The sequence below is a fragment of the Pararge aegeria genome, chromosome 15, assembly GCF_905163445.1.
Source record: "Pararge aegeria chromosome 15, ilParAegt1.1, whole genome shotgun sequence".
Taxonomy (NCBI): domain Eukaryota; kingdom Metazoa; phylum Arthropoda; class Insecta; order Lepidoptera; family Nymphalidae; genus Pararge; species Pararge aegeria.
In genome coordinates this window covers 16314083-16328175 of record NC_053194.1, presented here as the reverse complement: position 1 = coordinate 16328175, position 14093 = coordinate 16314083, and the positions used below count along the sequence as shown (strand labels likewise).

General features: G+C 36.4%; 1 protein-coding gene across 2 annotated transcripts in view; it reads right to left on the bottom strand.

Annotated features, from left to right (window-relative positions):
- Positions 1-5199: 5199 nt before the first annotated feature.
- The window catches only part of LOC120629856 (serum response factor homolog), a 368083-nt gene continuing 359189 nt past the window's right edge, over positions 5200-14093 (bottom strand). For both annotated transcript variants that reach the window (XM_039898928.1, XM_039898929.1), the window contains 4 exons: positions 8945-9075; positions 8347-8588; positions 5865-6024; positions 5200-5428 (listed from right to left, as the gene is read on the bottom strand). In XM_039898928.1, coding sequence (XP_039754862.1) covers positions 5873-6024; positions 8347-8588; positions 8945-9075 — 525 coding nt within the window. In that variant the 3' untranslated portion in view covers positions 5200-5428; positions 5865-5872. The remainder of the gene's footprint in view (positions 5429-5864; positions 6025-8346; positions 8589-8944; positions 9076-14093) is intronic.

Here is a 14093-nt window from a genome sequence, read left to right as displayed (position 1 = left end):
AGTATCACTAAATAAGGTAGGCGACGTGCAACATTGTCGCGTTTGGTAACCAAACCGAAATGGAATAAAGATGTTGAAAACCTAAATTTAACTTAGGTATGTTATAAGTCACTTATGACCGTTTTCTCTAAATCTGTTTAAATTAAATGCCTAATGAGCTAGCCTATACAAAAAAACGTTTCAACAATTCGAAAATGATGACTATCGAAGTTAGGCGCCATCTAAAGATACGACACCGATTGTGCGTAATGTTTATGGAATACGTAAACTTACAAGTGATATGAAAAAAAAAAACGTTTTTGGTAATAAACTTGAAACAATACGAAAAATGAAAATCATGATAATACAAACACAAATACGACAACTTGTAGCAAGAATCATACACAAGTTAAGATATTTGTTGCCTGTCTACAGGAATTCCAAATTGTAATTGTAGGCCCGAACCTGGAATGGAATTTAGGCTTTCGTGAACCGTAATTGAGTTAAATTATAAGAGTTAAAAGTTTAATCACTAGACCAAAGGGGCCGGCCACGTTTCCTCTCAGAATGAGAGTGGCCTAGGCTTGTAGTCCACCACGCTGGTCAAATGCGGATTGGTGGGATTCACACGTCTTTGATAATGTTACGGAAAACTCTAAGGCTTGCACCCGCCATGTTTTCCAAATTATATTTAATTCTTTAAAACGCACATACCTCCGAACAGTTACAGGGTATCAAATTTACAAAATGGTAGACGAAATCTTACCCACTAGGCTATCACCGCTTATATAATATAAATGTCACAAACAAAAATAAAATAAAACAAAAATACCTTTCAATTTTTTTTATTAATTCATAGAAACGAAAAAGGAACATTAATTAAATTAATATCTTAAAACAACATTCTTATCGAAATGTGTACCATCAGTCGAAGATGCCACAAAACAATAATTATTAATTATGGAAACGTTCAGAAATGTAACAGTTAAAAAAAATATTATTAAAATATAATTTTTGGGAGTTTAGAGTTTAAGTGCATAAAGACTTAATCCCAGGCTAAGAACAAAGTTTTTAAATTAGATCTTACGGGTTTACTACCATCGCTTAAAACAGTTTTATTTTAAAATTACAAAATATTTATATAAGGTCCCCAAAATAAGAATTATAATTATTCTGAACCACGAGCAACGGCCGTATCAAAACAAGGTTGCTTTAAGCAATGGTAACCCCAAGCAACATTTTCTGAACGTTTAAACCACAATAACACTTATTATTATATTCAAGACAAGTAGGTATCTATTAAAAAAAAGAAAAAAAACATAAATGCTTTGCCATCAAAATGACATGAGAAATTTTTTTGCAACTATAAAGATGATATTAAGATATGAAATCAATGAATTAAAGAAAGCAACGCTTAAACTCTTAGACATGTTCGATATAATCATTTCGCTAAATAGTCTTCTTGACAGTTTCTTTCTTTTCTTCTTTACTTCTGCCACTTCACTCAAAAGTAATTGCTTATCTATAGTTCTGGCCGAGTAACTGAGAGCGTAAGGCGCGAAATCTTGTTCACAGAATAAAACTTACAACTTTGCAAATGGATTGACAAGGAGGATACAAACACTAAATCAAATTTAGCATCCAGTTTCACAATACAGACAGGCAAAAAAAACCAGGTGGCATTTATGTAGCATATTAGAGCGGACGTAGGCGATTTTTTTTTCCTTCCCATTAAAGATATGCCCGATAATGACCACGCTGGGCAGGCGGGTTGGTCATCGCAACGAGTCGCGAAGCTGAAGTGGCAATGGGCGGGGCATATAGTTCGGAGGAGCGATGGACGTTGGGGTCCCAAGTTGCTGGAATGGCAGCCCCGTACTGGTAAACGCAGCGTAGGCCGGCCTGCAACGCGGTGGACGGATGACATCAGGCGAGTCGCTGGGAGCCGCTGGAGGTAAGCGGCCCAGGACCGTGGATTGTGGAACTCCCTACAAAAGACCTATGTCCAGCAGTGGACGTCTATCGGTTGATTTGATGGTGATGATGACGAGGCGATTTTTTAACTTCAATAAAATATCTTTATTTCGTAAAATTCACTACCTACGTTTGTGCTTTGGAGATGGCGGATCAGAATACAGTCGTCACCTCCGCAACTCCCCGTGGGTAATTAACAGGCAGCTTTTAAAGGCAGCTAAGGTAATATATCGGAGAAAATTAGTGCCCAACGAGGTGTTTATGGGCAAAACCTTCCATTAAGAGAGGCCTTTAGTCCAGAAGAGTACTGTTATAGACTATTGTTGATAGTGCTACACGAGCATAAAGAAGTTGCGGGCGTCAGCTACAAAATAATATACAAGAAGAAATATTCTGAGCCCCTGACAAAATACACGCCAGACGTTCCCTGATACTGCGGTTGTGTGAGAGCAAAGTGCTTTGTCTATGACACAGAGGCTATATTTTTAATACCGCCACTAGCACGCGATATTATTTCCAGCACAATAAATGACGAGTTAAAACTGTTCACATTCTTAGAAGCCTGGCCTACATTTGCTCTGAATTCAAGCCACATGCCTACATTTTAAGCATACATTTAAAACAAACAAAATGTTCATATATCCGCGGAACAATCGCTTTTGTTCTGTTATCTCCGTAACAGGGATGTTGAAATTAAAATCCTTAAAATAAAAAAAAGTTACACTAAATTAAGAAAAAAAGTTTGAGTCCACTTGCTAATACTTAAGTTTAAATATTACTTTAAAGAATAATAAATATGGTTTCAAAACAAACAAATACGACTTAGTAACTCATATTATTGAATATTTAGTATTTTCATCCTATTTTAAATAATAAATTAAATGAACATGAACTATAGACGTGTCGCTGATTGCTTTTGCATTTTCTTACATATTCAAGTTACAATGTCTAGCAGTAATTTTCAAACTATTGTATTTTTACTAAAGAAAAACAATCTGTATTTCCTATTTTTTATTACTAAGATCATGAAATTACTTGATTTTGTTTAATAATGCAACGTTGCAATAAGCAATTCTTTTATTGGGATATATTTCTTTCGCAATTTTTGATGGGTTCAAAAAATATTAACGCTTGGAGGAAATATCAATATGAAATACTTAGTTATTAAAAAAATCTATTTCAAAAATTAAGTAAATCGTGTAAAACGGACAGCCATTTAAAGTGCGGCCAATTTATTCGAGACGAAATGTAAACAAACAAATGACAGATCGGTCGTCTAGTAAAGGGATTCAAAACATTTTACGTTAGGTACCAAAGATTTTTTTTAAGTATTCTAAGGGTAAACCAGGTTAAAATTTATTTTATTTCTCACAGAATACAAAAATGTTGTTAACTCCTTCGACACCTATACGAAAGACCTGTCATTTGTTTATAATATATATAGATAAATTGGTCGAAAGTTACTCAGGTCGAGACATATTTCTTGCGCTGTGAAGAACTAAACAAATGAATTAAAAAAAAAAGATATTAAGAAAGTGGTACGCTCAAACAAGTAATTATACAAGATATTATATTAAAATAGAAATAAACGTAAGATAATAACAATTATAAATGAGGGCTTATTTATTGAAGAACTTATAAAACTTAAAAAAAAGAAACATAGCTAGTTTATAGATTATATTTAAATAAATTTAAGGTAACTCTAGGCCCCGGTTGTATGAAATTAATATCATAAAAAAATTACGTGTCTATGCACAAACACTATACATTTTTACGCCACAAATCACGCCATGGAGAATAAGAACAAAATATATTTTTTTCAAAAGTATGAATACGTAAATTAATACAACATTAAAATACGAGTTAATTAAAAGTCAGATTTGATCAGTGAAGAAGGCGAAAACTTCTTTAAAGTGATTAAATCGACTTAACTAATCTTAATTTTTTTACTGAAATTTAACAAACTAATTTTTTTTTGAAACTACACAAAATTAAAAGATTTCTCACACTATTTTAGTACCAACGTAACCCTCATCTTAGTCGTATTTTGGTATAAAAATACTTCATAGGTTATTAATTAGTCAAACATTCTTTACCTAGTCACCTAATTTAATACAATAAATTATTACGTACCTGTATTTTACATTATTTCCAAATTTCACTACAATTTACAAAAAAAAGTGGCAAGGCTAAGAAATGCTTTATGCAAGGTAACTATATATATTTTTATACAATCGACCATCTGACCGTTTTGTATGAAGTTTAATACTTTATTCAAAAAAATAACTGCGTTAGTTGTATAGTATGTTTTTTTTTTATTACACAAGTTGGCCCTTGACTATGACTTCGATAAAGTCTATGTTTGGAACGGGCTTACCTGTGAGTGGTATAAAGTACAAGTCAACTAAACTCCTCATCCATTTCTAAAAAAAGGGTATTTCTAGGTAGTTGGAAAGAGATGTGCTTGAGAGTGTTTCTGATCGGTTACTAGATAAAAAAAATCCAGGAAGTTTTTTTATTCAACTAAAAGTTAGTCCTTGGCTGCGACCTCACCTTGTGGTAAGTGATGATGTAGTCTAAGATGGTAGCGGGCTAACCTGTTAGGGAGTATGGTAGTCATACGCCTAATAGATTTGTACGCGACATCGCACCGGAACACTAAATCGCTTAGCGGCACGTCTTTGTCTGTAGGGTGGTAACTAGCCACGGCCAAAGCCTGCCACCAGACCAAAATTAGAAATAATAAATTCCCAAAATGCCACTGCCTGGAAGCGAACTCGGGACTTCCTACTTAGGTAGGAAGAAGGAAGAGCCGGTATGTTAGAGAGTTATTCTGCGCACGGGTGAATTGGGAAGGTAGTATAGGTTCAAACAGTTCTTCACTATACTCCTATTACGCGGAAAACAGCTAACCGACGTCTCTAACGTGCTCTCTTATAATAGATAAAACATACCATCATATAAATCCATTACCGACCCACTAATCCCTCCTACTAGGTCTCCTCCCACTATGACAAAAGCTTAGTGCCGTAGCCCACCACGCTGGCCCATTGCGGATTGGAGGACTCCTTACACCTTCGAGAACATTATGTAGAACTCTCAGGCAAGTAGGTTTCCTCACGATGTTTTCCTACACCGTTGAAGCAAGTGATATTTTAATTACATAAAACGCACATAACTTAGAAAAGAGGTGCTTGCTGGAATTCGAACTCGGCCAACCGAAAGCGAAGTAGAAGTCCTACCCACTCGGCTATCACCTCTTCCAAACTTCAAATAAAACATACAAAACAGTCAAATATCGGATAAAATTGCTCCATAACAGTAGAATACAAGTAATACTTATACATAACTGGTTTATAATTGAAGTTACAATGTTAAGCTCACTTCAAAGATACCTTTGGTACAATAAGATAGAGTTAAGATACAGGTGATGTTATAAGAAAGATTAAAATATACTCCAGTCTTCAGCAGTCATCTGAAACAATGTCTTTATTTTAGTAATAATTGACTGACGAACTTAATAAATAATAAATAAATATACTACGACAATACAAACATCGCCATCTATTCCCAAAGTAAGCGTAGCTTGTGTTACGGGCACTAGGATAACTGATGAATATTTTTTTATAAATATAATACACATAAATACTTATAATATACAGATAAACACCTAGACACTGAAAAACATTCATGTTCATCAAACAAACATTTCAGTCGTGGGAATCGAACCCAAGGCCTTGGACGCAGAAAGCAGGGTCGCTGCCCATGGTGCCAACCGGCTGTCTGACGTGCATCCATCTATAGAAACTTTTGCATTTATAATAATAGAAAGGTGATCTATAATAATAGAAGGGTGATGAATGATGAACTTGCAATGGAAAAGTTCGCGGATGATATAATGGCTATCTCACCAGTGTTGTCACTTCCGTCCCCCGGTGCTCAAGTCCTGCAGTTCACTGCTATCGTCACTGGAAGCACTCGGGCAGCCATTTTGCGTCTGTCCCGAAGCCGCAGCCATTGCCATCGATAGTGGTATTGTTATGTATTGCGGCTGAGTCGATGATGAGGAAGCTGTGTAACAGAAACAACTTTCATATTAATCACAAAGAATGTGAGATGAATTGATAGTTAAAAAAATTACAAATAAAACAAAAACTCCAATCATGTGCAAAGGCATTCTTATCGTTTTCAGCGAGGCAAACTAAAAATTGCAGATAAAACAAAAAAAATAAATAACAAGAACAAAACGGGATAAAAAGTTTTGCCCTGTGCTATCGAGCTAGAACTCCGTGAGTAATTTTTGTTGTTCTAAATTAAATTTTTAGCAAATTAAGAAACTCAATCAACTCAGCTGTTTCTCAATTTATTGATATTGCTAAAACGCTAATAAAAGAAAGACTAATGCCCGTTTTCACTAACGAAGAACAAGGCAATGGCCTAAATAAGTAAAGCCCAAATCTAAGGAGATTCCTAGGCATACATAAACCGTTCACCAATAGTTTATTGAAACTTCTTTAAATATAACAGAGAATTTCAGTACTAATGTTATAACGGGGAAAGATTTATTGGTTTGTAGCTTATATGCTCCGAAAGTACTTGACCGATTTTGACTATTTCTTTGACAAAAGAATATGCTAAGCTATCACGGAGTAAAATAGTCTATAATTTATTTTCAAAAAACTGAGGATCCTTAAGAAAATTACAGTAATGTAACTCAAAGTAGTGAAATAATGCCTATATAATTCATTTATTTAAACTATTTATTTATACACCACTACACAGTTAGGAAAATAAAGGACGAATTGAGAGGAACACAAAGACTGGAGTAGAATATAAAAGGCGGCCTTATCGCTTAGAAGCGATCTCTGCCATGATCTGAACCTTAGGATTAGGACAACAAGAGCGAGAACAAATAATTATCACCTAAGGGATGTTAGTTGTTTTTTTATAAACATCGCCTAGTTAGGCATTCGATTAGGCTATGCCTAGGTTTAGCGAAAACGGGCATAAGATAAATTACATCAAATGGCAGCTTCAGGATTATTGATTGAAATGCTCCAAATACCAGGAATTCATAGGACGTCAGTAGATATTCCAAGTACATAGGGATATGCAACTCGACAATCGAAAACCGCAGGCCTAATTGGAATTCCGAGATTCAGAAATCAATGACCACGTTATCGGTGCAGAACCATCTCGATCATTCTTACCTATTACATAAGACGATATATCCATAATCATTCGCAGCTTATAACGAGCCCACTGCTGGGCCCAGCCCCTATCTCTCATAGGCAAGACGGCTTGAGAGCATAGACCCACCACGCTGCTCCAATGCGATTTGGTGGGTTCTAAGTGCAAATAACCGTATAAACCAATTTTTGACCTCACCTGGGAGTCGAATCAGGGACCGCATGATCCGCGGCTTAATATGCTAACCCCTAGACCAACGACGCGAGAAAAACCAAAATTATAAGGACTCTATCTGTACGACAGCTCTAGCTGTATGATATCTCTTAACAGGCTATACAATAATTATGTTATAGCTTAAATTGGTAGTGTAAATTTACCCGGCTAAGTTTTTAATTTATCCGGCTAAGTTTTTAATTTACCCGGCTAAGTTTGTCGTGGGCTCTTCTTAGACCAGGGCGCGTTTGAAACCCACGTAGCTTAAGATAAAGTTGGCGAACGAAGTTATCACCATCCCCTTACAATTATGTAAACATATATGTATGAACGCTTCAAAAGTGCCTGTGATAGGCCTACATGAATAAAGAAATTTTGAATTTATTAATTGATATTTATAAAATGCGGAACCCTCATTCAGCCGTTATTGCGTGCAGTCCAAAAACTGTGAAAACATCCCACGGAATGTTGCTAGCTCACAAACTCTTCCGATTTTCCTTATTTTATGGTAAACGTTTAGAGAAACACTTCTTAAGTGGAGTGGTTTTTGATGCTTCAATACTAATCGAAGTTAAAGTCAAAGTAAAATATTTCAACAGATATATAAGTATAACTAAATAGTGGAAAAAATATCTATCAGGAATTTTGGATGGAAGCAGGTGTTACTTTTCGGAATTCTATGAAATATTATGTCAATTAAGCTTAATTTGGTATACTCGCACGCACGCACTTTTTAGAACTATTCATTGTAAAGTCGACATCTCCTGGGGATGCTCCGGTTTCGGAGCAAAACATCCGTAAAGGTTACATTGCCGAAGATCTGTTTGGTGTGGAGTATAAAGATAGAAGCTATTATATATTGCACCATACAGATTCTCCTGTTTTTCGCGAAGTTTAGCAAATGAAGCTAAATTTTCATAATACATCTGTCAAGAGACTGGTGCAGGCAAAACTTTCTTTTCTCTATCCTTGGTTATTCATATGGCTTACCTCCTTCTTGACCTTGGTTGGCCAGTCCAAGTATAAAGCTATGAGGATAACCCATAGCCAGATTGCCAAGACCCAAGTTAGTGCCAAGGCCGTCCAAGCCCAGTACACCAGGATGGTATAGCATTGTTCCTCCTGGCAAGTCTATCTTTGGCAGTAGTTTTGGTAGTGACGGTTGACTTGACTTGCTGCTTTCGGGTTCGGGGTTTGATGAAGTCGAGGGTAGATTGTCGGACGGAGGATCTCTGTAACAACGAAAACGGATTATTGAAACTTCTTTAAATATGGCAGAGAATATCAGTACTAATATTATAACGGGGAAAGATTTATTGGTTTGTAGCTTGTAGGCTCCGAAAGTACCGGACCGGTTTTGACTATTTCTTTGAAAAAAGAAAGCTTAAGTATTACGGAGTAGCATAGGCTAAATTTTTTTCACCTTTAAGGCTATTATGCTCTGGAACAATCTTTCTGCTGAAATCCGTAGAAGTAATTACTACATCTCCTTGAGTGATGGCATTTATGGAATTTAAAGTTGTTGCCATAATGTTTGGTGCCCATAAAGTTGGGTGGCCATAAAGTCCACAAAGTTGGGTGTATTTACCTGTTATATTTTCGCTCGTTGTCCGTACATATCCACTCTTGTTTATGATTCTGCTGTAGCAGTTTCTCACTCGGGGACTCTCGATCGCTGCCACTCTCGTCACCACTGTCACCCGATGAAGCCGGTTCGTCCTGAAGGAGAAATCAAATTGATTTTAATGCTTGCGAATCACAATGAAGTGAGCATACTTTTGACTTAATCAATAGTCGCAGCCAAAGTCAACAATATCTTTATTCTAGCAGACCCATAGATGGCACTTAAGTTGCGTACTTTACATCAGAAATGTGTATATGGTAGTGTAGTATTCGTAAACACAGAGATAAAGCTACAGGGGTTATAAACGAGCCCTGGTCTAAGAAGAAGCACACAACTAACTTAGCCGGGTGTTCTTTTTTGCTATCAAGATCTCACATTGCCTTTTAAAATTATTAGAAGTGGGGCAGTTTGTATTTTTATTCCACTACAAGTTAGCCCTTGACAGCAATCTCACCTGATGGTAGCGGCCTAACCTGTTAGGAAATATGGCAGTTAAATTCATCCCATACCCCTAATCTGTTTTAATGCAATATCGTAACGGATCACTAAATAGCTTATCGGCACATCTTTCACTTATCGCACATCTCTCCGGGGAAAGGATAAAAATTCATCTTCACAGCTTTATCAACTCTCAGAGCACTGCCGCACAGGTGTCAATTATATCCAAATAATATATGTGCACCTGTGGCACTCGAGGACGATGGCAGCTCGTGCTTGAATATGATTATGAAGCCGGCACACGTTCAAACAACTTGTAGCCCAAAATAAGCCTGTTTATTCTGAACTAGCTTCTACCCGCGACTTCGCCTGCGTGGACTTCAGAATTGGGTCTAAAGCTTCACTCGTTAATGATTTTTATTCTTTCTACGAGAACCATTTGAGAGATCGTAATGGAAAGTACATGCATTTTTCTATTGCATACAGTGTATGCAGATGATATAAAATGAAGAAAATCTCCAGTACGAGTTATAAATACTTAAAGTTAACAATTAACTAGGCCAGTGCGGTTTGGTGGACTCCACACCTTTGAGAACATTATGTAGAAATTCTCAGGCATACAGCCTGTATGCCTTCATTATAATAATATAATGTTTTCCTCCACCGTTGATGATATTTTAATTACTTAAAACGCACATAACTTAGAAAAAATACAGCGTGCGTGCTGGGATTCAAACTCGGCCCCTCGAAAGTGAAGTTGAGCTCCTACACACTGGGCTATCACAGCTTCATATGTTTTTATTTATATAAATAATATTGTTTTTCTCCTATTATTAAAACATACTTTATACTAGTAAGTAATAACAGATTAAAGATTGTATACTATAGGTAGGTACCTATATAAAATGTTGTACGTAGCCGCTGGCAATCGATAATTCCTAATACGATTAAACATTGTCTAATATCTCGTCATGTCAAACTTTCGCCTGCCTGTGTTTGTAAGTCACGAAACAATCATGAAACACCCGGGATACACCCGGCCCAGCATTGAGTAAGGGGTGATGTCACCACTGCGGACAAAACTACTGTTAGACCACCAAAAAAGGCTTAGGCGATTGTGAATGCACGCACTGTGTACAGACAGCAAAAAAATCATTTTTTCTACATATATATATATATATATATATGGTATGGTCAATCGATTCAAATATGAATAAATTTGTGAGTAATGTTATTTTTCCTTGGGTTCTTTTGCGTTTATAATGAAAACTACTTTGAATTTTTCAAAAGTTTGGAAGAAGAAAAAGAACAAATACTTTATTGCACACAAACTTCAAAATATACATAAAATAAAGAAGTAAACAAAATACAAAAATTGAATTAAATCTGAAAGTAAGGAACAATAGTAAGGCCGATTGGTTTTGATTTGCCTAATTACACGATTTCTTTTAACAGTTTAAGATAGTTATTTTTGCAAGTCGGCTTTTAATAACAGCCATGATACAAAACCCCCGGGTACACCCGGCGAGCATAAAACAATGGGTGGTGTCACCACAGGCAGCGGACAAAACTACTGTTAGAACACCAAAAAAGGTTTAGGCGATTGTAAATGCACGCATTTAGTTGTACTGACGGCAGAAAAAGTATTTTGCGATACAATCTAAGATGGAGGTGTGTAACCCGAAAGTGGTATGCCACTTTTTAAACCTAAAACCTGTATCCTTATAAGCAATTGATTGAAATATAGTACTGTCATAGTATCAGGAAGAGGTAAAGAAGGTATTTTAAATCCTTTGATCTTGCGGTAAATGCCGACGTCATCTTTACAGCGTCACGATATTTTATATGACCCTCACTGAAGCAATAAGCGTTTTTCCCTGTCTGCACTTGCAACACGATGATTAATTTATCTAGACGGATATCTGCATGACTATCCTCGCTCTTTTGCACTATATTGTCAACACTATTGCACAACTACATATCTTATAAATCACATTATAGTTATTAGCGATGTAACTAAATTGGATGCGCGCCTGAATGGGATGTGATCGTTTTTAAACAACAACTTTTTCCGATTTTTCGTAACACTATAAGTTTGAGCGCAAATTCTGCCTCCCAAATTTTAAAGGAGTCCATTTGTGGGATATTGTATTAGTAGTTGAAAGCAACTAAAAATGCCAAGAAAAAGGATATTATCTTTTACAAACGAATTAAAGAAAAAACAAGGCAGCTTGTTTTGCTGCCAGTACGATGTTATCAGATGTACAGCACAGCGCTGAGTGCGTTAAACGGTAGTTAGTTAGCCACAATTATTATTATTTAGTGCGTCGCCGCACAAAGCCTGCGCCTACGCACCTAAATATACGCTCATTATAACGTGGACATGTCCGTTGAATTATTTATTTAGTTATCCAGAAGTTGTTGGTTAGCCCTTGTAAGCAATCTCACCTGGTGGTAAAAGCTAAGATGGTAGCGTACTGACCTGCTTATGGTCATATTAATCCCATACTCCTAATCGTTTTCTACAATCTATATTGCATCATACTGGGACTCTTACTCGCTGGGCGGCACACCTTTGGAGGTAGGGTGGTAACTAACCATGGCTGAAACCTCCCACAAGACAAGACCAGGGAAAATTCAGAAATTACATATTTCTTTTCCCTCTGACAGGCATCGAGGTCCGGGTTTACGAAGGTATAAGTAAGAACTACTTAGTGCATTCGTCATAATTCCTTCTGTCGCTATTCGGATTGGAGTGACTGTCCTAATCGGTAAGGCGATCGCAGTTAAGCTCAATGTCACGGTTCCTTTTTTTTAGGAGGAAAATATCCCATTGCAATTCTGCCTGATGCCCTGCCATCAGACAGAATGTCTGATTCGCACGGACTTAACCACCCCTTGGTGTCTGCCAGGTCTGCAGGGGTACCACTAAGCATTATTCGCTTTAGCGATAAAACCGCCATTTCACGCCCCATTTATTATGCTTTACTAGTTTTTTCTCTGTATTTGTTTACTTGTTGCATAAAATGTAATAAAGTTTTTAAACAAACAAACATTTCTTCATGCCGACCTTTTTAAGCGTTTTCTTTTTTTCTCGTTCTGCTTTCTTCACCATTATGCTTCTTAACATTTGAGCATATTTTTTACTTTTACTCGTGACGGGAGAGCATGCGCGTTATCAGGCTTTGTGCTGCCAAAGCCTGTACAATAACTGTTCGCTGTAAACTATACAGAGTTAGTAGAGGAACATTCTTATCCTTCCTATGATGTCCCTAAGCAATTCATGATTTAATCTAAATAAGCAACCGTAACTAAACTCGATGTTTCAAATCATATTTCTTTCAATGATCAATTACCCGATGTTTCTTCATGAAGTAGCTTATGTGTTTGATGATATATGTGTGTTGTTGTACATGCTATAGGCTAGAAGCGCTCAAGGGGCACATTCATGTATCGCCGCTCAGCTCTAACAATATGATATTATTCAATGCCAATTACACGCCCTTGTACGCATTAAATGTACCTATTTGTAGTATAAATATTGGATCAGCAAAGATATTTACATTATGGTAGAGCAGCTATTGTCGCGCGCGGTTGTTGCGGTTTTCGGTTTTTTGCCTAAAGCTTCTGGGACACGCGCTATTTCTATGCAACATTTTGTTAAGACGGATTTAGCTGTGCAGTGCATATGTAACAAATCCCTGGCGTATTTACGGAATTAAAAGTACTAATTGTCCTTTTTCAGAATGCAAGCTATAGGTGCAAGCTTTATGTGCGAAAATCATCAAGATCAGTGCAGCAGTTGAGACCGTCATACCCACATAAGTGTCTATGTATTTTTTCTCACTAGCTATTACTTAAGTTGATGACGCATACCCTACGGATAACTGCGGATAATTTTAGCAGTATCTAAGGTGATACTAAAGAGGTCATATTATCGCCAATTAAAGTAGAAATATTTCGATATTGTTTATGCTCAAAATTATAATCCCTATTTTTGGGACGTCCAGTCAATTCGTATAAAACGCACATTTAAAAAAACACTTTAAGCAACGATTTTAAGCCCTAGTATTAATATAAAACTGCAAGTTTCCAAATAGCCTTTCTCTCGACTTTCGAGGTTTTATCCTATCTGTCATAATAAAACATTAGAATATCATTGCATGTTATAATGTAGGTAATTGTGTTTGGGCTACAAAGGGCCAGGAAATATTGTTGATACTAAATTGCAAAGAAGGGGTCAGTAATTTGTGCCTTTAGTCCTTTATACTCTAAATACGTAGTAATAACGTTACGGAGCTAAATAGCCGAGCTTTGTCAGGGGTTGACGGTAATCCGAACAGTTTTCATCATCAGCCCACTGAATCTTTCGCTGGACGCATACCATTCTAAATTCAAATTCAAATTCATAAATGTTTTATTCATGTAGACCTTATCACAGGCACTTATGAAGCGTTCATACATTTAACATGTTAACACTAAAGTTAGGTGATGGTGATAACTGCATTCGTTAACTTAAAACTAAAGCTAGGAGAGTTCCGAATGAAGTTAGAGCAATTCATAACCAAGTTTTTAACATACATGTAATCCTATATAAAGATTTTTCTATAAGCTTAGGTTTTTTATAAACTTAGAAATTATTAAGAGACATCTTAAGGATTTAATCTGGTAATTT